The sequence below is a fragment of the Panthera onca genome, chromosome A3, assembly GCF_046562875.1.
Source record: "Panthera onca isolate mPanOnc1 chromosome A3, mPanOnc1 haplotype 2, whole genome shotgun sequence".
Classification (NCBI taxonomy): domain Eukaryota; kingdom Metazoa; phylum Chordata; class Mammalia; order Carnivora; family Felidae; genus Panthera; species Panthera onca.
In genome coordinates this window covers 114,282,437-114,306,863 of record NC_138341.1, presented here as the reverse complement: position 1 = coordinate 114,306,863, position 24,427 = coordinate 114,282,437, and the positions used below count along the sequence as shown (strand labels likewise).

The 24,427-nt window shown below is 48.3% G+C and overlaps 1 protein-coding gene across 6 annotated transcripts in view; it reads right to left on the bottom strand.

Moving 5' to 3' along the window:
- EFCAB8 (EF-hand calcium binding domain 8) overlaps positions 1-24,427 on the bottom strand; it is a 66,527-nt gene that overhangs the window by 11,565 nt on the left and 30,535 nt on the right. For 5 of the 6 annotated variants that reach the window (XM_060615475.3, XM_060615486.3, XM_078444152.2 and 2 more), the window contains 11 exons: positions 20,984-21,051; positions 20,511-20,662; positions 18,968-19,105; positions 18,399-18,512; positions 16,987-17,214; positions 16,158-16,228; positions 14,971-15,175; positions 13,898-14,110; positions 12,636-12,770; positions 3,846-4,067; positions 3,150-3,287 (listed from right to left, as the gene is read on the bottom strand). In XM_060615475.3, the coding sequence (XP_060471458.3) occupies positions 3,150-3,287; positions 3,846-4,067; positions 12,636-12,770; positions 13,898-14,110; positions 14,971-15,175; positions 16,158-16,228; positions 16,987-17,214; positions 18,399-18,512; positions 18,968-19,105; positions 20,511-20,662; positions 20,984-21,051 (1,684 nt within the window). The remainder of the gene's footprint in view (positions 1-3,149; positions 3,288-3,845; positions 4,068-12,635; positions 12,771-13,897; positions 14,111-14,970; positions 15,176-16,157; positions 16,229-16,986; positions 17,215-18,398; positions 18,513-18,967; positions 19,106-20,510; positions 20,663-20,983; positions 21,052-24,427) is intronic. The other variant, XM_078444153.2, reaches the window with a different exon arrangement.

Here is a 24,427-nt window from a genome sequence, read left to right as displayed (position 1 = left end):
ATGTGAGTTTTCCAACTCTTTTTTCAAGATTTTTGGACTGTTCTAGGACATTTGCATTTCCATATGAATTTTAGGATCAGCTTGTCAATTTCTGCAAAATAAGGAGTGGGGATTGATAGATTACACTGAATTAATTTGGAAAATATTGTTATATTAACAAGATTAAATCTTCCAATCCATGAACATGGGATATCTTTCCATTTATTTAGGTTGTCTTCGATTTCTTTCAACAGTGTTTTGTAGTTTTAATAGCACACGTTTTGTACTACTTTTGTAAATTCATTCCTAAATATTTTATTCTTTTTGATGCTATTATAAGCTGGATGCCTTTTATTTCATTTTCTTGCCTACTTGCCCTTCCAGTAAAACATTAGTAGTTGAGGAAGTTCCCTTCTACTCCTTGTTAATTGAGCGCTTTTATCAGGAAAGGGTGTTGCATTTTGTCAAATGCTGTTTCTGTATTTATTGAGATGATTATGTGTCTTTTGTTCTTTATTCACTTAATATGGTGTATTACATTAATTGATTTTGGATATTAAACCAACCTTGCATTCCTGGGATAAGCCTCACTTGGTCATGATGTGTAATCCTTTTCATATGTTGCTGGATTCAATTTTCTAGTGTTTTATTGATGGCATTTGCATCTGTATTCATAAGAGATATTGGCCTATAGTTTTACTTTCTTGTGATGTCCTTGTCTGGTTAGGTTATCAAGGTAACATGGCCTCATAGAAAACTCTTTGGCAAGAATTCTTGAAGAATTGACATGAATTCTTCTTTAATTATTTGGTAGAGTTCACTAGTAAAGTCATCTGTACCTGGGCTTTTCTTTGTGGGAAGCTTTATTACTAGTTCGATCTCTTGTGATATTCAAGTTTTCTATTTCTTTAAATTTTCTATTTCATTTTGAGCCCATTCTGGTAGTTCATATCTAAGAATTTATCCATTTTCTATCATTTTTTTTGATAATGAAAAATTAAAAACTGTTCTAATGTCTGACAATAAGTTAAATAAATGATTGTACCTCTATACAGTGAAATATTACTTCATCATTAGAAAGTCTGATTTTCAAGAATGTTTGATAATATAGAAAATTCTAGTTACATACAGTATAATCCCAATTTGTTTAAAATATATCATTATGACACTAAGTGCAGATGGTCGGGAGCACAGATTCTGGAGTCAGACTTGAGTTTACGCCCAGGTCCAACACTGGCAGTTGTGTGAACTTAGGTCCCTCCAGCTCTTCAGTTTTATCTTCCTCATCTGAAAAGTAGCATCTCTCTCCCAGAGCAATTATGGAGAATCAGTGAGAGAACACATAAAAGCACTTATCACAATTCTTGAAACACATTAAGCAGTAAATAAATGACACGCATTGTTGTTAATATAACGATTATATCAACATTACAGATTCCTCATATAGTGAACCCATGGGTGACTTACTCCCAACAGATTTGAATGCAGTGACATTTTCTTCTTACTAAAACCAGACTAGACATAATATCTTTGTGCAGAGATTCAAAAAGCACCTAAGACTGCAAGATGGCTATCAGAACTGCAAATGCATACAACCCTTTAATCTAGAAATCCCACTTCCAGGAATTTATCCTTCAGGCATATTTTTCACACATATGAAACAACATTCACTCTTCACCTTTGTTAAGAACAAAAGATTGAAAACAACCTCAATTTCCCTTCAAAGGAAATTATATCAATAACATGTCCTATGGTTTACTACACAGCTATAAAGAATAATGTACTCATATGCAAAGATCTCCAAGATATATTATGGAATAAGAAAAACAAGGTGAGCACCAGTGTAAATGACATGCTACCTTCATGTAAAAACAAGGAGAGAACTTTACACATTTCTGTTTGCATAAATAAACACTGGAAGAATAACCAAAAATCAGCAGAAGTGGAACAAGAAGTTTTTCTTGGTTTTGGGCAGTGGGGAATAGGTGTAGGACTAAGAGTCCTTACTACAGGCCTTTTGCCACCCTGAGTTTTTAAAATCTTCACTAGTGTATAACATACATATAGAAAAGTGTACATATCATAAATGTAACGAATAAACTTTCACAAACTGAACACAGCTGTATGACCAGACCCAGATTATGAAACAGAACATTGTCCATCCACCAGAAGTCTCCCTCATGGCTCCTTCCGACCAATCCATGCCCACACAAAGATAATCACTTCTAATAGGGTATGTTTGTTTTGTCTGTTTTCGTACTTTATATAGATAGAACTATAAAACTTACAATATATACTCTTTCATGTCTGACTTCTTTAACCTACTTTGTTCAAATAATTACCCATTTTGTAATCAATAGTTACAAACCATTCATTTCTAATGCTGGGTATTATTCTATATGGTGTGTATAGCACAATTTATATTTCACTCTACACTGATGGGCATTTGGGTTGTTTCAAATGCAGAGTTATTGCAAATGGTAATTATATCAATGTTCTTATTCATTATCTTTTAGAGCACAGGCTTCTCTTGGATATAAACCTAGCAGTGGAATTGCTGGATCATAGTGTAGACACATATTCAGTTCTAGTGGGAACTACCAAACAGTTCCCCAAAGTGATTACACCAATCTACATTCCTGCCAGCAATGGAAATTCCAGTTGATCTACATCCTTGCCAACATTTGGTATTGCCTGTCTTTTTAGTTTTAGTCATCCTGGTAGGTATATCGTGGTATCACATTGTGGTTTTAATTTGCATTTTCTTGATAACTAAGGAAAAGGTTCTTAGCTTCATTATTCATTAGGGAAATATCAAGTGATTTTTGACTATGTAAATATATTACCTACTCAAGAAAATACATAAACATTTTCATTATCTTAAAACGAATTCATGAGTCCAGGGCCTTCATCACAAAGATTAAAGCCCATAGAAGTGGTGTGTGTGTGTGTGTGTGTGTGTGTGTGTGTGTGTGTGTGTGTGTGTATGCATGTGTATGCAGGTGTGTATACTTGTGTTTGACTGGTTCATGGTGACTTCTGGCTAACAAAAATGTTTCCACATCAACCAGACAACATTGAACAAGAAACACGAAAGACTCAGAATCTCAGGAAGAGAGCCATGGCCCCAGATCATTAGTGGGGTTCAGAGTCCCCCAGAGTCTTCCTACCTCCTTCTCCTTCAAGGGGATGTAGTGTGGAAGGTTGATCTGGACCCGTTCAGGAATTAAGAACTGGAACTTGCTTGTTCCATTGGGTTGAAGTGGACACTTGTCACTGAATGTGCAATAATCTTTGATGTCCCAGATCTAGGCACAAAATGTGGGTTAGTGGCCCAGCATCCCTTGACACCAACACCAACTGATGCTGTGGGCCCCTCCCAAACTACTTGTCTTCACTCTGAGGTGTGAGTGGGGCAGTTCTCACACCTCTGAGATACCCAGACACTCAGGTCAGAAGGGGTCCAAGGGAACTTGTAGGCCAGACCTATTAGCCGGCAGGCAGAGAGGGTGTGACTGGCCCAAGGACAAGACATTCTTGCCCCATGGCTCACCATAAATTACGAAGTTGGCTGCTGAGACCCCTGTTCATAGAGAGATGCACAGCTGGGGGGTGAGGGAGTTGTAGGAAGAGAACGATGGAATAGGGGACCCACCGGGAGAGGCTTCTTGGAGGGCCTTTTGGAACCACATTCTCACTCATTTCCTGGGCACACCAGAGCAGAAGAGGACTTTTACTGCCCACTGTTTCACAAATGAAACCAGTACCCAGAGGGAGCAGAGACTAGGCTAGCGCCACATTTAGTAAAGAGGTGGCCGGAGCTTGGCTGACGCCGCCCCCTCAATCTCAAGCCAGTTCCTCCTCACCTTGATGTATCCTTTACAATCCCCTGTGACGAGGATCAAGTCTTTTTCATCAGTGGCCATGGCTCCCACAACCACATCCCCCTTGTCTTCGAAGTCCACAGGGAACTTCCCGAGCAGACCTCCGCCTCCATGGATGGACCAGGCATAGATGTGGCCATCCACGCAGCTGCTCAGCAGGGTGGCTGTGTGTGGCAGGCGAGGCCTGGTCTGCAGGAAGATGATCTGTGTGAGAGAGGCGGGCCAGCTCAGCAGTGCTGTGAGCCGGGACTCACCCTGGCCATTGTTACACGGTGCTGAGGGGCTCAGGCAAGTCACCCCGCCCCTGCTCCCCCAATTTCCTAGATGCCCAGTGAGGATGGTGATGATCCTCCACTCTTCCTACGTAGCTGGTAACGAATATTGGCTGCACTGTGAGCTCCTTGAGGGGAGGAATTCGTGTCTTTTTTGTTCACTCTTTTATCTTTAGCAACTACAGTCGTGTCTGACACATGCTACATGATCAATGAAGATTTGTTGAATAAAGACATACAAATCTGATGCACCCCAAGACTCAAAGAAGAGTTTCTAAGACCTGTAACTCCACTCAAAGCGATTTGAAGAACACAGTCGTTCTCCTTCATATACGTCTATGGTAAGATGCCATATTTTCCAGCCAACTGCCAAGAAAGCATCTTAACCAAATTCTCACTCAAGTCTTGTTGTGATCATGCCTTTTGTTAATTCCCCCCTCTGCTCACTTTCACCTTACATGTCACTCTGTGGCCCAGGCAGGGGTGATGGGGGCGGACAGCTATCATGCATGGCTGGCATGAGAAGAGAGCTGCTCTCCTGGCCCCCATCCTACGTGAGGCAGAGAGCACAGGCAGTAGAGTGAATCAGACCAGACGGGGGAAATTGGAGGCTATATCAGAATTCCTGCTATATCAGGAATATCCATTCCTGCTATATCAGAAATTACAGTGTGGTGGCTTATGTGTCCCCAAAACATGTCACCGACAGCAAAAATTCTGAAATATCCTGATTGTCACAAAACAATGTCCAAAACAATGTCCAAAACAAAATGCTTAACCTACTTCCTGTTGGCCCAAATGCCAGGGTCACAGAACCAGGAGTCCCTAAACCAAAGACAAAGGACAAGCATTTCCCCCATTTTATGCAAGTGTACTTGCACGCAGTACAAAACGTGGACGGCACAAACGAGAAGAAACTTAAATCACCCACAAAATGCCAATATCCAGAAATAATCACCATGAAGATTTTAATGCAATGTCTCTTTTTTTAATGTTTTTATTTTATTTTTGAGAGAGAGAGAGAGAGAGAGAGAGAGCATGAGTGGGGAAGAGGCAGAGAGAGGGAAACACAGAATCCGAAGCAGGCTCCAGCCTCTGAGCTGTCAGCACAGAGCCCGACGTGGGGCTTGAACTCACGGACGGTGCGATCATGACCTGAGCCTAAGTTGGACACTTCACTGACTGAGCCACCCAGGCGCCCCTAATGCACCGTCTGTAAAGACTTTCATTATATTTTTTAATTATTAAACATACATGCAAGAATAGACGAAAATACCAATGGAATTAGAGAGATCCCAGAAATAGATTATAGAAGACTCTAATATTATATAAGAATGATAGAATTTCAAGCCAGTGGAGAAAAGATAAACTATGTAATAAATGGCATTTGAACAACTGGCTATCAATTTAGAAAAACAGTTTTAGATTCATATATCACACCATACACAAAACTACTTAGATGGGACAAGAAGATGACTCAATAAATATATAATTATAAATGTCTAGAAGAAAATATAACAAATGTTTCTGTGATCTTGGGATAAACAATGCCTTTCTCTCTTGTCACAAAGGAAAATAACAAAGATGGCTAGATAAAGACTAAAACTTCAGTGTGACATCACAAAGACAGATGAGGTGAAAATATCTGCAATACACAACAGCAAAGGATTCACTTTCCAAAGCACATCTAAGGAGCTCTAATAAATTAATGCAAAAAAGAATAGACAAGGGATATAAATGGATGTTTAATTCATGGAAGAAATACAAATGTCTAACGAACATATAGAAAGCTCAATATTACGAATAATCAAAAGAACTTTTTTAATTTCCACCTGCCAGACTGGCAGGAATTAAGAAAAGGCTAATATCCATTCCTGGCTTAGTGTAAGAACAAGGGCAGACTCACACACTGTTGGAGGGAAGTCTTCTTGGAGAGCAAAATGGCTTCGTCCATTGAAATGTAAACTGTGCTCACTCGGTGAGCCATCAACCATACTTATGGAAAATCTAGCATAACTGCACAGATAAATCTATAAGGATTTCAATCACACCTTTGTTTATAATAGCAAAAAACTAGGAACAACTTAAATGTCTAATCAACTGGGCATTCATTAAATAAATTATAGTGAATCCAAAGAAATATACCACAGCCAGGGGCAGATTTACCAGTGAAGTTCATAAAGCTTAAGGCAAAGTTCAAGGTCAAGTTCAAGGCCCTTCCAAGGTCCTGGGAAGAATTAGCAACTTGTGGAGACTTATAATTGTCAGCTGTAAGTTTTAAAATTTATTGTCCTTTCTCATCCAGATGGCTAACAGACACATGAAAAAAATGTTCCACATCACTCATCATCAGGGAAATACAAATCAAAACCAGTGAGATACCACCTCACACCTGTCAGAATGGCTAACATTAACAACTCGGGCAACAACAGATGTTGACGAATCACTAAATTTTTTTAAGGTATTTGTTTTTTTGTTAATGTTTATTTTTGAGAGAGAGAGAAACAGAGCACGAGTGGGGGAGGGGCAGAAACAGAGGGAGACACAAAATCCGAAGCAGGCTCCAGGCTCTGAGCTGTCAGCACAGAGCCCCATGTGCAGCTCGAACTCACAAGCCGTGAGATCATGACCTGAGCCGAAGTTGGACTCTTAATCAACTGAGCAACCCAGGTGCCCCATGAATTGCTAAATTCTATTCTTGAAATCATTATTATAATATATCTTAACTAACTTAGATTCAAAGAAAGAAAGAAAGAAAGAAAAATTTCTAAATAAAATGTAACCACATTGATCTCTATATCAAGAAATAATAATAATAATAATAACAATAGTTCTAGGAATAATTTCTTAAAAAGTATCTCCTCTGAAAGACTTTACATACACAAATCTATAAATGACTAAATGATGTAAATATTTTGGAGTTTCATGAACTTGAGAGTAAATTTTAAAAATCTTATCACAGCTCCCTGCTGCTGTATTTCCAGACTGGAGGAGGGAGGACATAGGGTGAAGAAGGAAATAAAAAGTATTCAAAGTGCAGCCTCTCAAAAAAAGAAAAAAAGAAAAAGAAATTTGTCATTTCTTTTCTCATTTTAAGTAAATTTTCACTTTTGTATCTCATTTTTTATTCATAATTTTGTGTTATTTTCCACAAATGTGCCAACCAAATTGTGTAAGTTTTAGGCTCAAAAAAGCATAGATTGGCCTTCTCTATGAAGCCATTAACAAGAATGAAGTAGATGGATTTATATGTATTGACAGCAAAGGTTGTCCGCTCTACATTGTTAGATTAAAAAAAAAAAAAATCCAACAGCTGAACTACAGTCTCAAATGCTCCCAGTCTTGTTTAAGAAAAACAAAACCAGGGGGCGCTGTTTGGCTCAGTCGGTTAAGCGTTCAACTCTTGATTTCAGCTCAGGTCATGATCTCGCGGTTTGTGTGTTCGAGCCCCAGATCCGGCTCTACGCTGACAATGTGGAGTCTGCTTGGGATTATGTCTCCCTCTTTCTCTGCCCATCCTCCGCTTGCACCATACCTCTCTCTCTCTGTGTGTGTGTGTGTGTGTGTGTGTGTGTGTGTGTGTGTGTGTGTGTATCTATAGCGGGATAGATCTATCAATAGATCGAGATATAGGCATATAAAAATAAATCTTGGAGTGCTTGGGTGGCTCAGTTAAGTGTCCGACTTCGGCTCAGGTCACAATCTCACTGTTTGAGCTCTGTGTCAGGCTCTCTGCTGACAGCTTCTGACAGCTCAGAGCCTGGGGCCTATTTCAGATTCTGTGTTTCCCTCTCTCTCTGCCCCTTCCCTGCTTGTGCACACTCTCTCTAAATAAATAAATACAATAAATAAATAAACAAACATTTTTTAAAACTCTCAAAGGTGCACACTTAATTTTTTTATCATTGTCATTATCACTGTTAAAGTAAATTTTGTCATACTCTAGATCAAGTATTCTCTTAAAATGTGACTCCTCATAGCTACACAGGATTCACCAAAATGATGTGCCACAAAGATCTCCCATTTCTGAACTGGGGAAAACTGAAGCTTCCTTCCCAATCCTTTCTGCACCAGCCCTGGGACAGCTTGAATGGGCAGGCTGAAGGTGCGTGATGGGGAGGGACCTTTGCAGGCTCAGAGAGGGCCGTGGGCCTGAGAGAGCACACAGTCGGGGCTGTGCGGCCAGTGATCAGGAGTGGGCACAGTGAAGAGGGGCACAGTAGGATACCCCACCCTGGACAGGATGGAGCGGGATCCGTGTGGTCGGAAGGCAGGTAACCAACACTATGCCTTTTGCACTCTGCACCTGGCCCCTGAAGCCTCAAAGATAGTCTCCTGCCCACTTTGGAAAGAGCTTCCGGACTGAGGTTGGACATTCCAGTCTCACTCCACCCAGTGGTCTCAGACAGTTCTCAAGTGCAGGGGGACTAAAGGTCTGCCCGGAGACCGCTTCAGAAGAAGCTGAAGCTACCCATGTCTTTCAGAGGGATTTGCCACTCCCCACCTATCTGGTCCTTTACCACTAAGGAAAGGGCCAAGGACTGGGGTTCATCCACAGATGGTAAGAGACACGGCTGTGCCTGGATCTATTTCCTGTCTCCTTCCACATGCCCTTATCTGCCATACCCCACAGTCTTCGGACATGGCCAGACAGAAACAGTGGCAAAGGAGACCTGACAGGTAAGACTCCCCCAGGAGTCCTTGCCCCAGTCCACCCTCTCTCTCATCCACTAAGGAAAGGCTGGGACTGAGGGTGACCTAGGAGCTCTGGACCCTCTCCAGGACACCATCCTGAGAAGTTCCACGGTCTACCACCCAGTAACCCAGAGGGAAAGGACTTTGCTGCTTAGGAAACAATGGGGGTGGAAGACAGAGTATTTGGAAGCCAGGAAGGAGAGTCAGCATCAGGAAACAATAGATGCTGGCGAGGATGTGGAGAAACGGGAAGCCTCTTGCACTGTTGGTGAGAATGCAAACTGGTGCAGCCGCTCTGGAAAACAGGGTGGAGGTTCCTCAAAAAATTAAAAATAGAACTACCCTACGACCCAGGAATAGCACTGCTAGGAATTTACCCAAGGGATACAGGAGTGCTGATGCATAAGGACACTTGTACCCCAATGTTTATAGCAGTACTTTCAACCATAGCCAAATTATGGAAAGAGCCTAAATGTCCATCAACTGACGAATGGATAAAGAAGATGTGGTTTATATGTACAATGGAACACTACTTGACAATGAGAAAGAATGAAATCATGCCATTTGCAGCAACACGGATGCAACTGGAAGGTATTATGCTAAGTGAAGTAAGTCAGCCAGAGAAAGACAGATATCATATGTTTTCACTCATATGTGGATCTTGAGAAACTTAACAGAAGACCATGGGGGAAGGGAAGGGGAAAAAATAGTTACAAACAGAGAGGGAGGGAGGCAAACCATAAGAGCCTCTTAAATACAGAGAACAAACTGAGGGTTGAAGGGGGTTAGGGGAGAGGGGAAAATGGGCGATGGGTATTGAGGAGAAGGGCACTTGTTGGATGAGTACTGGGTGTTGTATGTAAGTGATAAACCATGGGAATCTACCCCAAAAACCAAGAGCACACTTTACACTCTGTACATTAGCCAATTTTACAATAAATTATATTTAAAAAAGAAGCAGGCCAGCCTTAGACATGACTGCCAGCCCCCCTGCCCCCCCCCCCACACACACACCAGCCATAGTACCTGGAATTTCACCAATAGACATTCAGTCCTTTGCATATAATCTCCAAAGATCCTGTCAAGATTCATGATACAAATCCTATTACACTCAGATCACCAGGCCAGATTACAAAAAGCCAAGGAATTGCCAACAGTAACAGCACAAATAGTCAAGGATGCAGACTTTGCAAACAAAGAGATCTGGAATCAGGCCTTGGCTCAGCCGTTTTCTGACAGTGAGAATCTTGGGCAGGTCACTTCACCTCATTGAGCCCCAGTCTCTTTATCCACAAAATGGAAATAATAATAGTACACACCCACCCGGGCTGTTTGAGAGAGAGAAAAATAATTCATGTAAATGTTGAGGCTCACATCTAGCAGATACTAAGAGCTCAGTAAGTATTAACTACTCTGATATTATTAATAGGCTGGAATATAACACAACGTATCAAAAGCTTCCTAAGAGTGCATTTCTAATCCTGGGAAATAGACAAGAGAGCTAACAAATTCGTGTACAAAGATGTCCACGGCAATGTGAGCTATAAAGGCAAAACCTAGCAATCTAACCTTCTACCAGCGAGAGCAGGCCGTCTGGATAGGTACCACATACACCAAAATACCACGCGGCTGCTAAGAGAGGGGCCGTGGCCTCCCAACCACTGGCAGGGAGAGATGCCATGAGGTGTTGGGTGAAAAAGAGCAAATGGCAGAGTAGTGTATGTATAATCTGATGCTATTTGGTGAAAAAATATTTAGAGGTACATATACACATTCGTACATGTATATACTTGCGTATGCACAGAAAAATGTCTACAAGGCTACAACACACCTTAACACTAGTTACCCCTGGAGACGGGGGAAGAAGGTAAGTCATTGTTTTACTTTAGACACCCCTATAAGGCTTGAATTTTTCATTTTAAGTGAAGGACATGTACTACTTCCTAATTAGAGAGAGAGAAGTGCTGCTCTTTCTTGAACATTCCAAATAAGCTCTTCTGTGAGGGCCTTTGTGCCTGCTGCTCCCTCTGCCAGGGTCACCAGCCTTCCAAATGACAGCAGGCTTCAAACTCTGTGAAAATGTCCCCTCCTCTGTGAAGCCTTCCCTGATCCCCCTATGTAAATAGCTATGCCCTCTCTACCTCCCACGCCACCCCCTACCGTCGCCTTGGTTTTCTGGGTTCTCTGCTGCACTTGCTCACCCTGTGACCTACCATTTATTTTGCTAGCTAGTTAATCGTCTGTCTCACCCCACTACAATGGCAGTTCCATGAGGGCACAGGTTTTTGTTTCTGTTGTTATTCACTGCTGCCTGCCCAGGGCCTGGCACATGGAAAACACTCAATGAATAACCGTCTGGGCCCTGATGGGACCAGGTCACAGTCAAAGGTTGGGCTTTGAGTCATCTACTTCGGTCAGACTCAGAGGCTGAAAGGGATGGGATCTTTTGAGCGACCCTGGTTCCAGGAATTCACCCTTTGAATGCACTCGCACAAGCGCATAGGGGCATCTGCACAAGGATTTTCCGTGCAGAGCTGCTCAAAGTTAAAAACTGGAACCAACCTACATGTCTATCAAGAGAAGGCTGGCTTAAGAGTCTGTGATACATGCAAATTATGGGGCACTATGCAACTGTTACCAAAAAAAAAAAAAAAAAGATAAGTTAACAAAAGAATAAGCTGGATCTAAATTACTGATACAGAAACATATCCATGCCATGTAGTTAAATTTTTAAAAAGCAAATGGCAGGACATAGCTATAATTTTACATCACTGGTCTAAAAATAAAAAGGATGTGAGCATGTAGACAAATTTAACACTGAAGAAGAAAAAAAAAAAAGAGGAAGGCTAAACCAATCTACCAATTCGAGCGGTGACTAGGGCTGCTACTATTGGGTAATGTGTGGCTGCTGCCACTTTTTTTTTTTTTTTTTAACCAGCTAGGATTGCTACTTTTAAAAGGTTTTTTAAAAAAAGGTTTTTGAAAAGTAATCTCTACACCCAATGTGGGGCTCGAACTCACAACCCCAAGATCACGAGTCGCATGCTCTAAGCCAGCCAGGTGCCCCTAAGGCACTTTTTTAAAAGAGGGGGAAAGCACATTTGCAACCTGGAGGAGAGACTGTCCAGCTGCTCGCAGCTCTCCACTCCGCCACCGCAGGACCCAGCCCTGCCGGCACTGCCCCCCCTATTCCCAAGTCCCTGGCGCCCTGGAGCTGGGGAAGGGGACGGTGCTGCCACACCTTAACACAACTATGATTTGGGTTTTCACTGGGCCCCTGGTAGGGTCTTAGGAAACCCGGAGAGCCTCCAAATTACCTTATGTTTGCACATCAAAGCTAGAAGGGGCCTGAGTGGTCACTTCATCTAGTGGTGACGGCACAGTGAGGGGCGTCCAGGGTCAGAAGGGGGAAAGGTGCAGGAGGAAGGGAGAAGAACAAAGATGACCCAAACCCCACCCACATATTGTACGAAACACCCTCCCAGAGCACGGGAGAACATTTTAACAGTGGCTTCTGACAATGCTGCTTCTCCTACATCCCAGGGCAGCCCACCAACCGGGGGGGAACCCTGCACCCTCCTCCATGCATACACTCAAGAAGCTTCCCCCAGACACAGTGGCCCTGAAGTCGGAGTCCTGAGTGGTACCTTCACCTCCACCATGCCTCTCCAGGTCCCGGGGAGAACCAGGTTGGCCCGTTAGGCTCATAGGCCCTCCCCTTCCAGCCCATCCTGATTGATCCCAGACCCACCCACCCACCCCCAACCCCAGCTCATACCCCAGACCCTGCCTGAGCGTGGCCCACCTTCTCCACCGATGCATTGGATTGCAGCAGAACCTTCTTCTGGAACTCCCCTCCTCTCCTTTGAGCATCTCTGAGAACTGACTGTCTGCCATAGGGTATTCTAAACAGCTTAGGGCTTTCAGCACTGAGAGGTTTCTGGAAAGCAAAATGGGCCTCCCAAGTCATCATGCAGGCGGCGGGGGCGGTGGGGGGAGACCAGAGGCAGATGCTGAAAGAACGAGCACCCCAGCCCCCTGTCAGTAAACACACGGACCTGTGAAAGGGACAGCCAGGTGTCTAATGGATCCTGCAATAAAGACACGCCCATGCTGGGGAGTCTCCATTTTGAGTAACCAAGAGCTTCCTCTGTCGGGGCAGAGACTTCAGTCTGCCTTTGGGGAAACCCTCTCCTTGTCCTGGAAGAGATACCCTGGCCAAAGGGGAGGACTGGGGAGCGCATACTCATGGTTCTGGAAAGTGTGCGTGCGGTGGCGCAACCCTGACACTCCAGAGGTGGTCCGAGCGTCCCTGTAGGAACGCACAGTGCGTGCATCTTACGGCAGAGCGGGCCACGTGGGATCTAGGTCTGCACTGCTTACGCCGGACAGGCATCACGTGGAGCCTGTCTCGAAGGTGGAGCTTCTCTCTCAAGCCTCAGTTCCCAGGAACAGGAATCGGACTTCAATCGCTGAAGTATTCTGACCCCAGACCCACACGAGAGATACCGTATCCACTGCTGAGAGTCAGAGGCCAAACCACCCTGCTCTATCTCCTTACTCCCCCAAAATGAGAGCATCGGTCAAGCCTGGGAGGGTGAAGCTCTGCTCTCTCCTGGAGCAGAGAGGAGGGCTCAGAGAAGAGAAGTAGTCTGCCTCTGCTGAGGCCTCAGGCCTCTGGAGCTTGGTCTCCAGGGAGATGAGGCTTGGGCGGGGAGGCTGGCGGGTCCCAGTGGCTCATCTCTGCAGGACACACACGCTGGAGGACCGAGAAAGTAGCCCAGGATCGAGCCTGTGACTCTAGGTTCCCTGGATTGTCTTCCCTCCAGGTCCTGCCCCCAAGCTTGTAGACGCTGGGGTCCGGTATTGGTCATGCTCTGGGAAGGGACCGTGCCCAGGCTGGAGGCAGCAGAGGGCGATGGATGAAATGAACCTAACCAGGGAGGTGGCCCGCCTGGCTGCAGCGCTCAGAAGGAGCCGAGGGACCTAAAGGGGCTCTGGAAAAAGTGCCTCCGTATAAGAAAACACACACACAGCGAAGCCACCTGGTTCGGCTCCCGCTCCTACCTGCAGGGGCACGGGCCTCTCTGGCTCCCTGTCTCTGGGGCGTTTCATCACTGGGGGAGCTGACATCACGTTCCGCTGTAGGTGAGCTTTGGCCACAGTCTTGGCCCTGGGGTCCGGGGGCTGTGTGGGGGCTTTGTGTGCCCACTTCTTGGGCTCCGCATAGGTCCTGCTGGACCTGAAACCCTCTGCCGGGGAGTTGTCCACTTCTTGGATCTGTGCCAGGGAGATAACTGCCCTCAGGGCACTGCAGTGTCCCAGAGGGAAATGCAGGGCTTCCTGGGCCTAATGCTAACACTGCAGGGCCCTCCAGGCACCCCAGGGCTTGCTCCCTAGAAACCGAGTACCCTTAGGGGCATCAAACCAGAGCTTATAACCCTGTCCCTGGTCCAACCGCGAACGCCGAGTACCCACAGGCAGGAGACTGCTCCCGTGAGGGACTCAGTCTCCCCATCTGTAAAATGGAGAGTGGATTCCAAACATTTTGGAGGGTTTTTTTAATCTTAAGGGAAGCTCCGAAGTGTAAAATAGATAAAAAGCTGAACTGCTTTAGGAGCCACTGCAGTAGCCTCAGAGAATTTCTCCATGGCATGTTTGGAAAATTCTTGGATGAGGTGACCCCAAAGTCCCCTTGTAGCTTTGATCTACAAAGATAGGGTAATTCTGAGATGGTGTGGGTTTCCTAAGTCCCTACCATGAGCCTGGTGAGCCCAGAGTGGTAATGCATAATAGTGATGGGTAAGATGTGAGCCGCCTTCAAGAAGAGAGTCATCTACTAGACAGAACAGGACCAGCAGTCCACAGGCTCTGCAGTCAGACTACCTGGGTCCAGACCTATCCCTTCTTGGCTGCGCAACCTCAGGCAAGATGCTTAACCTCTCTGTGCCTCACTTTCCTTGTCTGTCAAATGAGGATAATTATAGAAACTAGCACCCACTTACCCAGCTCCCAACCTCCTGCAAAAGAAGTCATCCCATCCCTTCTCCTTCCTGGGGGTCCTTCCTACCCCCCGGGCCCTACAGCTGACTCTGGCCCACCGCTGAGAGAGAGTGGGGGGTGCCCCCTGTTGACCATACCTTCTTGGGCAGCAAAGGCAAGGGGCTCTTAGAGGCGTTGAAATTGAGGATGGGCTTGAACAGGTTGGCGTTCCAGAGGAGGACGTCCCCGTTGTAGGAGGAGGTCCCGAGGAACTGGTTCTGGTACTTGGCCATGCTCAGGACATCTTCCTTGTGGAAGTTCTGCCAGTGGTGGCACCGAAGCATCGGCTTGGTCTCGTGGAGCCTGCACACAGGGCCAGAGGCGGGAGGGCAGAGCGCTCCGCCTTAGTGCCGCCCCGGGTCGGGGGATCACCGAGGCCTTTAGATTCCGGGCGGCGACTCAGAAGAGGACACTCAGGTGGAAGCTCTGCCCCGTTGACCTCATTCACTAAGCACCCACCATGTATCTACTACAAAGGCCCTGTCCTAGGGGCTTGACATCAACTAATCTTACAGATTCGCCCCATTCAGACAGCTGAATAAGGATTAAAGCAGGGAAGCCATGGCCCTGGAAAGGCCCTCTGAAGAGGAAGAGGACTTGCACATTCTGTTCCCTCTGCCTGGAATGTTCCTCCCACCCCAAGTCCCTTGCTGCTTCATTGAGAAGATCCCACTCCACCCACAACAGCTTCAGATGAGCGTTTCCTGACTGCCCCTGAGACTAAATCCGATTTCCCTTCCCTTCCCATAGAAACCTATACTTTTGGGGTGCCTGGGTGGCTCAGTTGGTTAAGCGTCCGACTTCAGCTCAGCTCACGATCTCGCGGTTTGTGAGTTCAAGCCCCACATCAGGCTCTGTGCTGTCAGCAAGGAGCCCGCTTCAGAACCTCTGTTCCCCTCTCTCTGCCCCTCCCCTACTCACTCTGCCTTTCTCTCAAAAATAAATATTAAAAAAAATCAAACCGGTACTTCTTCCTGCCCACAGCACTCAACAGACTTTACCATTATAAATGAAGTTATTTGGTTAGCATCTGCCTCCCTCTAGGAAGATAGAGACACATTCTTGCTTATACCCACCCCCAGCATGTAGCACAAAGCCTAGGACATGTTATACTCAAGGAACGGTGGACAAACGGATGGATGAGCAAATGAAGCAAGGGACATTACCCACCATGAATTTCTTGCTTGACTTCCAAAGTGAGTGAAGCTAGGAATAGGGGAACCCACCCAAAGTAGAGAGAACCGTCAGCCGCCCTTAGCTCCCCACACACACCCTTGCCACTCACGTGAAACAAGTGATTCTCTTACTCCATCCTGTCACGTAGAACACCTTGTTCATGTGGACAATCCCGCTAACCTGTTGACGATAAAAGAAAACAGAGCCCTAAGGTGCCTCAGAGAAAATGGCCCTGGGCCCCAAATGTCTTCTTAATCATACCGAGCAAGAAGTCAACCCTCTCCACGATGATAAGAGTTCTCTAGTGATACCACCGTACGTTTTTCAGAGCGCTCTCACATCACATGATTTCACTTGATAGACTCGGAGGAGATAGACAGGGTAGGGATCCATGGCCATTCAACAGGGGGATAACTGGGAAGGTCAAATAACTGATAGGATCCGCACCAGTACTCAGATCCCTGGCTACTTGGCCAAATGCTCCTTCTGAGTTGGTTCAAGGACTTTCGTAAGAGTTAGTAGTGGGCTCAAGTCCCAAAGTGAGACTGCTGGCTTTGCTCCATGCCACACCCACAGACTGTCTTTATAACCCTGTCCCTTTGACCCGGCGTTTCCCAGACAGGAGTGAGCATGGGGCTCACCGGGCCCCACTGTTGGAAATGCCATCCAAAGCTCTCATACCTGGGGTGAGGAGTGCCAACAAATTAAAAGAACAAGGGTAGCCAGCCCTCGTAGAATCCTTATTAAGGACAGGCACTGTTCCCTACCTTCACCTTACAGGCAAGAACACAAAGGCTCAGGGAGGCAAGAAGCCAGGCTGTCTATATGCACAGCCTTAAAAAGAGGCATAAAAAGATAGCGCGCCCCCAGGGTCATGAGAGGTGCGCTTTGCTTCTCACAAGGCACCCCCCCGGGCACCGCTGACACACCACACCGACCTCCAGCTGGTCCGGGTTGGGGAAGGTCATCAGGCATTCGCCAACGGCATAGTTCCACATCTTTATGGTGCCGTCGCACAAACCCGTAAGGAGGCGCCGCTCTGATTCATCCAGGCACATGGTGGTCAGCTCCACGTGCTGGTCCCCAGTCACACAGAACTCCATCATCCTCCTGCCCGTCGTGATCTCCCACACTGTCACCAAGCTGCTCAGGCAGCCGCTCACCACCTGTGGGGGAGCACACGGCTGGGGCTCCTGGAGAACAGAGTGTCCCCACTCTCAAGGGTGGCCTCCCCCTGTCATGGCTGGGGCCAGCCCAGCCCCCCACTTCCCCGCTATGCACTGAGAAGACAGGCATTCAAGGCATTCCTGCTGCTGGATAAGCCCCTCTTGAAAACAGGCCTTCCTCTGCTCTGGAACACAGGCCAGTGCAAACTGGCACAACTCTTTTAGAAGGAACCACATTGGTGAAATCCCCTTTAACTCAGAATCTATCCAGAGAAAATAATCTCTAAGTCAGAAAAGATGTTTACTGAAGCATCATTAATGGTGGGAGGAGAAAACAACAGGAAACACACTAACTGCTCCCTAAGAAAGGAAATACTGAGAACAAAGGATAGTCACTCCACTTCAATGCAACAGTAGCAGGTGAGCCTGTTTCAGACCAACCCTCCTGCTGAGAACAATCTAGAAAAACTGGGGATTTTTTTGTTTAACTGTTGGAAGGCATCAAAGGGCCCTAAGGTGTGCGGGATGGTGGTGCTGGGAACCAGCCTGAGAGAGAAGGGCAGAGAGGTGAACGATGGCCTCGTGCAGCCAAAGGCTATCTCTGCAGCAGACACAGCCTGTCCTGCTCAGAGCCCAGGCCAGAAAAGGGGTCCCAGTGGAAGTGGGAAGAGGGCCTGGGAGCCCTTTCTGTCCCCACCCCTCAAAAACTATATGCCCAGTTGCTCTGCTCCACCCAGAGATCTCTACTCGGGATGAGGGTGCTAGACTTCCCTGGACTTCCCTTCCCTGGACTGGCTTTCTTGGATAATGACACCCAGGAACAGCACCCCCCTGGGGAACCTCGCAGAGCAGCCCACACCTAGTGTTCCACCTCATACTCTGCGTACAGAGGTGGCGCATCCAGAGCTGACCTGCGGCAGTGGCCAGGGGCTTGCAGGCTGGGGGGAATGAGGTGATCCACTGACCAAGTGGTAGAGCCCCTGCCCCCCTCAGGCCGTCGACCCCTCTTCGGGGTTGCTTCTCACACCCAAGCAGCTGTCCCACACCACCATCCATGCTATGAATTCCACCCCACCCCACCGTTGTGCTGACCGCTCTCCGGGCACAGCAGGAGGTCTGGGTCCTGCCCTGCGTCACCCGGCACTCCTGCCAGCCCGAGAGACGGCCGGCCCCAGCCCGCTCACCTGCTTAAAAATCTTACTGTAGAGGATGGCGCACAGGGGTGTGCTGTAAGTCGAGGTCTTCTGCCCTGCTTTCCCAGGCCCCTTGGTCTCCAAGTACCCTTTTAGGATCCCAATCTGCAGGTGAGGAGAGGGGCAGGCAACTGGGCACTGGGTTCTGCCCTCAGTGACTGGCCCCAGGGGAACACTTCCAATAAATTGCAACATTAAGACATCCTGACTGTGCACAGGCCTGAGCCCAGCAAGGCCTCCTGATTCCTCAGCATGCCTGCCGATACCTCTCACCCCTACTCTGTGGGAGTCCCAACGTCCCTCATAACTTCTAGGAAGCAAAAAGCATCAATCTGGTGTCTCCTCCTCCGGGGAGCCTTCCCTGACTATGCCCTGCCTCAGGCTAGGCTAAGGACCCTTTCTCTATGCTCCAAGAAGCACCAGGCATAAATCTCCATCACCACGCGGAGCATTTTCTGCGGACATTCTCTGCTCTTCTATATCATAGGTTCCTTGAGGGATGGGTGGGGTCTGATTAACGTAGTCTCTGCTCCTGGCCTCCCTCCCCGCGCAGCACTCACTGAGTAGGTGGTGCAGACGAGGCTGTCTTCGTTCTCGTGGAAGTAGGCGCTGGTGATGGGGCAGTTGCCCAGGGCAAAGAGCTTCCCACAAAAGGACTGAAGGCATATGTAGTCTTGCATGTCCCACACGCGGATATTCTGGGGGGTGGGAAGCAGGCAGAGGCCGAGAGTGGGCCCTGGGGGACATGGCCGGCCCCTGAGGCCTGGGATGTGAGCAGGGCCAGCCGCGCGCAGTGTAAGCACTTCCCGTACGTGCCCGCTGCACAGATCCCGACCACATAACAGAGTTGCCGTTCTTACGCTCAGATGAGAAAGTTGGGGCAACCCCCCCCCGCCCCGAGGCTTCTTCCCCCCATGGCCTCCCCTCAACGGCTGAGGATGAAGACCAAGCGAGACGGCATGCGCCCCTGCAGACCCTCACAGGCTCCACTCCAGCCGACCTCGGCTAACGCCAGGCAGGACACACAGTGGCTACCAACGTAGTTGCCAAAAAAGCCCACCTGTCTCCAGGGCAGCCCGTTGAGTTCATAGCAAGTGGAGGAGCCGTCCCTAGAGAGGCCCCACGAAGTCCCTCCGGGACACACGTTGCTTGGAGACACCAGCAGTAAGTAGGGAAGGGCAGGGACTGGGACCGACTCCAGTCCATATCCTGGCTCTGTCCATCATTACTGTGAGGACTGGGGCCCACCCGCCCCTGCCGCCTGCCCCTCCAGCCTCAGATAGGCCATGACGCCCGGTTCTGGGGGCTGCTGGGAAGATGCCAGACAACAGCCAGTGTGGGCTGTGTTAGGGAGGGTGGCCTGGCTGACCCAAGGGTCCCGCCAATTCTCAGTCTCCTGAGTCCCAGAAGACACAAACTTGTGCCCGGATGGAGGGCACCTGGAGACGTTGGCCTTCATCCCCACACTGACCAGAACACCCGGCAGCCCAGCAGATGGGGGGTACTCTGAACCAATCGATGTGGGGCAGCAAAGGGACAGGCCCTGAGCAAGGGAGCCCCAGGCACTGGAGAAGTTCCAGTCAGGCCCTGAGAGCCAGGGCAGCCGAGAAGGGGTCACTAGGAGAGCTGAGGTGTGAGTCTGGGTCCGGGGGCAGAGGGAGGGCGAGGGAATGGCTCCTACATATCGCACACCTACTATGCGCCAGACATGACACCGCGGCTTTACCACCAGCTCTTCTCCTCTAACTCCCAACAACCCATCCTGTGGATGAGGGGATGGAGGCTCAGGAAAGGGAAGGGCCTGGCCCAGGACCACAGAGTAAGAAGCCAGGCTGGGCCACACGGGAACCCAGCTCTGGTGGACCGCTCAGAGCGGGCACAGGCCTCTGGCGGGGGCTCTCAGAGACCCATGGCCCCTTCTTGGTGATTCCACCTGGGGCCTCTCCCTCTCCGCCCTAGCCTAGGTGTGCAGCCACAGGCAGGGAGGTCACACCACTCCCCTGGGCCCCAGCTGACCGAGCTAGATCAGCATCCCTGGGCCAGCGTCCTTGCCGGGGAACAGGGACCAGCGGGTGTAAGAGCCATGCTCCACGAGGACAGCACCTTGTCCTTGGAGATGCTGAAGAGGATGCTGCTGTTCTTGCTGTTCATGAGGATGTGCGTCACGGAGGTCTGATGCCCCTTCATCAGCCACATGGGCCTTTTTGAGAAGAAGGGGTTCCACAGGCGGATGAGGGGGTCATAGCCGCCAGTCACTGGGGTCAAGAAATGGGTGTTAACCACTGGGGTCCTACGCTGAGAACTTCTCCTGGGACCATGCCTTGGACCCCAGGCAGGTGCAGCAGATGGGGGGGAGGGGGTGGTCGTGACAGTCCACCCCCCTGCTGCCCCATCATGCCAAGCAGAGACTGAGTCACCACCCCACCCCAGGTGCCCACAGGTGGGGACCAGAGCAGCAGGAGAGGAACCCGGGCCCTGCAAGCCCTCCTCCTCAGCTCTGATAGTCCCCACGCCCCCAGCAGCCTCACTCCAGTTCCTCCAGGCCAGCGGCTTCATGTGCCGTGAAGATTACTTACCCACCAAGTTCTTGTCTGGGCAATAATCAAAGCAAAGAATCCCTTTTCTTAAGTTCAGCACTGAAAACCTACAACAGCAAAGGGGGAAGGCTGCAGGCTGGGAGCCAGGGCCCCGGGGAGTCTCTGAGGCTGGGGTGGAGGGGAGCTGGAGGCAGGGCCGCAGGGAGGCCAGGGAGAGTCATCACCTCTCCCACGAAGGGGAGGAGCAGCCTCAGAGACCCTGTCCAGGGCTCACCCTGCAGCCAAGTCGGGGCTGAGCACTGTAGCCAGAGCGGCTGCCGCGGGTCTCATGGAGGAGGCGCCCACCCCTCACCTGTAGGGGAAGCAACCCCAGGGCACGAGCAACAACTCAGTGCTGGGACACATCTGCCTCGTTCCAAGGGCAAACCTAACGTGATCCTCGCTCCAACCATACTGAGACGGGTGTTCCCCCAACCCGTGATAAAAATTTTTAAAAAGAAGGGGACTCCATGGGGCACCTGGGGAGGGCTCAGTTGGTTAAGCATCCAACTCTTGATTTCGGCTCAGGTCATGATCTCACGGTTCACGAGTTCGAGCCCCGCATCGGGCTCTGTGCTGACAGTGTGGAGCCTGGAGCCTGCTTCGGATTCTGTGTCTCATTCTCTCTCTGCCCCTCACCCACCCATAGTCTCTCTCTCTCTCTCTCTCTCTCTAAAATAAATAAACACTAAAAATAAATAAATAAATAAATAAATAAGAAAAGAAAAGAAAAAGGAGGAGGAGGAGGAGGAGGATATTCCAAGGGCCGAGGGAAGGGAAGAAAGCTACTGAGAGCTGTGCCCCTACCTGATCTGTGCTTGTTCCTGTTTCGTGTATCACCCGCACCCCTCACATAATCCTAGAAAGCGTCATCAGCCCTGTACCGTGTCATGAGGACACAGAAAGCAGAAAGTAAGGAGTCTGCCTAAGGCCACAAGGCTGGCAAGGTGGGGGCATCAGGATTCAGACCCAGGGTGAGTGTGGCAGGAAAGGAAGAGGGCAGCAGGGCTGGATGGGGCTCAGGAGGGCCAGGGTGAGGCAGGCAAGAGTTTCAGGAAGACCAGGCCCCAGAGTACTTTGCATCTGCTATTCCCTCCTACCCATCCATCCCACTCTGCCAGCTCCTTCTACTCAAACTCTCCCTTCTAATGAACTCAACTCAGAGGCCCCCATCGAACGGTACACCAGCCCCGTAACACAGCACGCCCTCCTTGAACCTGCCCTTCAACTGGTTCCTTTGACACTCCCCAGGGCTCTAACCCGGTTGCCTGGGGGTCATCCTGCAGGCTCCCTCTCCAGCATTCCCATCATCCAGCTGGGCCCTAAACCCTCATGGCCCACATCCCACCATCGCCCCGGCCTTTGCTTAGTTCAGGCCTCCTCCATTTCTGTGCAGCCTCCCAGCGCGTCTCTTGACCTCTAGTCCTGCTCCCCCTCCAAACCTGCTCTCCTTTCTACTGCCAGAAAAATTCCTTGAAAAATTGAAACTTCAAGAGGAACATAACAAATAAACATATTTCATTTGTTGTCAAACCAGATACATCTCCCTGTGTGCATATACACACAGAGAAACCTTCTGGAAGAACGGCCACTAGAAATTATTTCAGGCTGACTCACTCACTGGTGCAACAAAGATTTGCTGGCTCCTGTGCCCTTCCAGGATTACCGGGGACATAGATGTGATGCCCCTGCCTTCGTGGAGCTTTCCTTCCAGAGAGAAACAGCAGGAGCAAATAAATGAACAGAGACAGGGAGATGGACATTCACAAATCATGGTAAGTCCTGCAGGGAAATAAACAGGTGGCTTTGATAGGTGAGCCGAGGGAGACCAGTCTGCAGATGGCTGCTGGGCAGAGAAGGGACTGGAAGCTCAGAGGGGATGCAGGGAAGAAGGCCATGGCAAGCAGCTCAGGTGGCTTCAATTAGGTGGCGGTGCAGAAGTGAGAGAAGAAGGAGGGGAAGCAGGGGAGACGCTGTGGGCCGGTCCACACGCTCGGCTACACGCTCCCTCGGGCTCCACCAGGGCTCCTCCACTCAGATTCACTGCTGGCTGCAAGCACCTCAAGAACTCAGCTCAGGCTGGCTGCCAGGGAGCCAACCTCTCAGGCCCACATTGCCTCGGAAGCTGAGGCTTTTTTGTTTTTTTTCAGGGAATTAGAAAACAGTTAATTTTTTTTAATATGAAATTTACTGTCAAATTGGTTTCCATACAACACCCAGTGCTCATCCCAACAGGTGCCCTCCTCAATGCCCACCCCCCACCCTCCCCTCCCTCCCACCCCCCTATCAACCCTCAGTTTATTCTCAGTTTTTAAGAGTCTCTTATGGTTTGCCTCCCTCCCTCTCTTTTTTTTTTCCTTCCCCTCCCCCATGGCCTTCTGTTAAGTTTCTCAGGATCCACATGAGAGTGAACACATATGGTACCTGTCTTTCTCTGTGTGACTTATTTCACTTAGCATAACCCTCTCCAGTTCCATCCACGTTGCTACAAAAGGCCATATTTCATTCTTTCTCATTGCCACGTAGTACTCCATTGTGTATATAAACCACAATTTCTTTATCCATTCATCGGTTGATGGGCATTTAGGCTCTTTCCATAATTTGGCTATTGTTGAGAGTGCTGCTATAAACATTGAGGTACAAGTGCCCCTATGCATCAGCACTCCTGTATCCCTTGGGTAAATTCCTAGCAGTGCTATTGCTGGGTCATAGGGTAGATCTATTTTTAATTTTTTGAGGAACCTCCACACTGTTTTCCAAAGCGGCTGCACCAGTTTGCATTCCCACCAACAGTGCAAGAGGGTTCCCATTTCTCCACATCCTCTCCAGCATCTATAGTCTCCTGATTTGTTCATTTTGGCCACTCTGACTGGTGTGAGGTGATATCTGAGTGTGGTTTTGATTTGTATTTCCCTGATGAGGAGCGACGTTGAGCATCTTTTCATGTGCCTGTTGGCCATCTGGATGTCTTCTTTAGAGAAGTATCTATTCATGTCTTCTGCCCATTTCTTCACCGGATTATTTGTTTTTTGGGTGTGGAGTTTGGTGACTTCTTTATAGATTTTAGATACTAGCCCTTTGTCTGATATGTCATTTGCAAATATCTTTTCCCAGTCCATCGGTTGCCTTTTAGTTTTGTTGATTGTTTCCTTTGCAGTGCAGAAGCTTTTTATCTCCATGAGGTCCCAATAGTTCATTTTTGCTTTTAATTTCCTTGCCTTTGGGGATGCGTCAAGTAAGAAATTGCTGCAGCTGAGGTCAGAGAGATTTTTTTCCTGCTTTCTCCTCTAGGGTTTTGATGGTTTCCTGTCTCACATTCAGGTCCTTTATCCATTTTGAGTTTATTTTTGTGAATGGTATAAGAAAGTGGTCTAGTTTCATTCTTCTGCATGTTGCTGTCCAGTTCTCCCAGCACCATTTGTTAAAGAGACTGGTTTTTTTTTC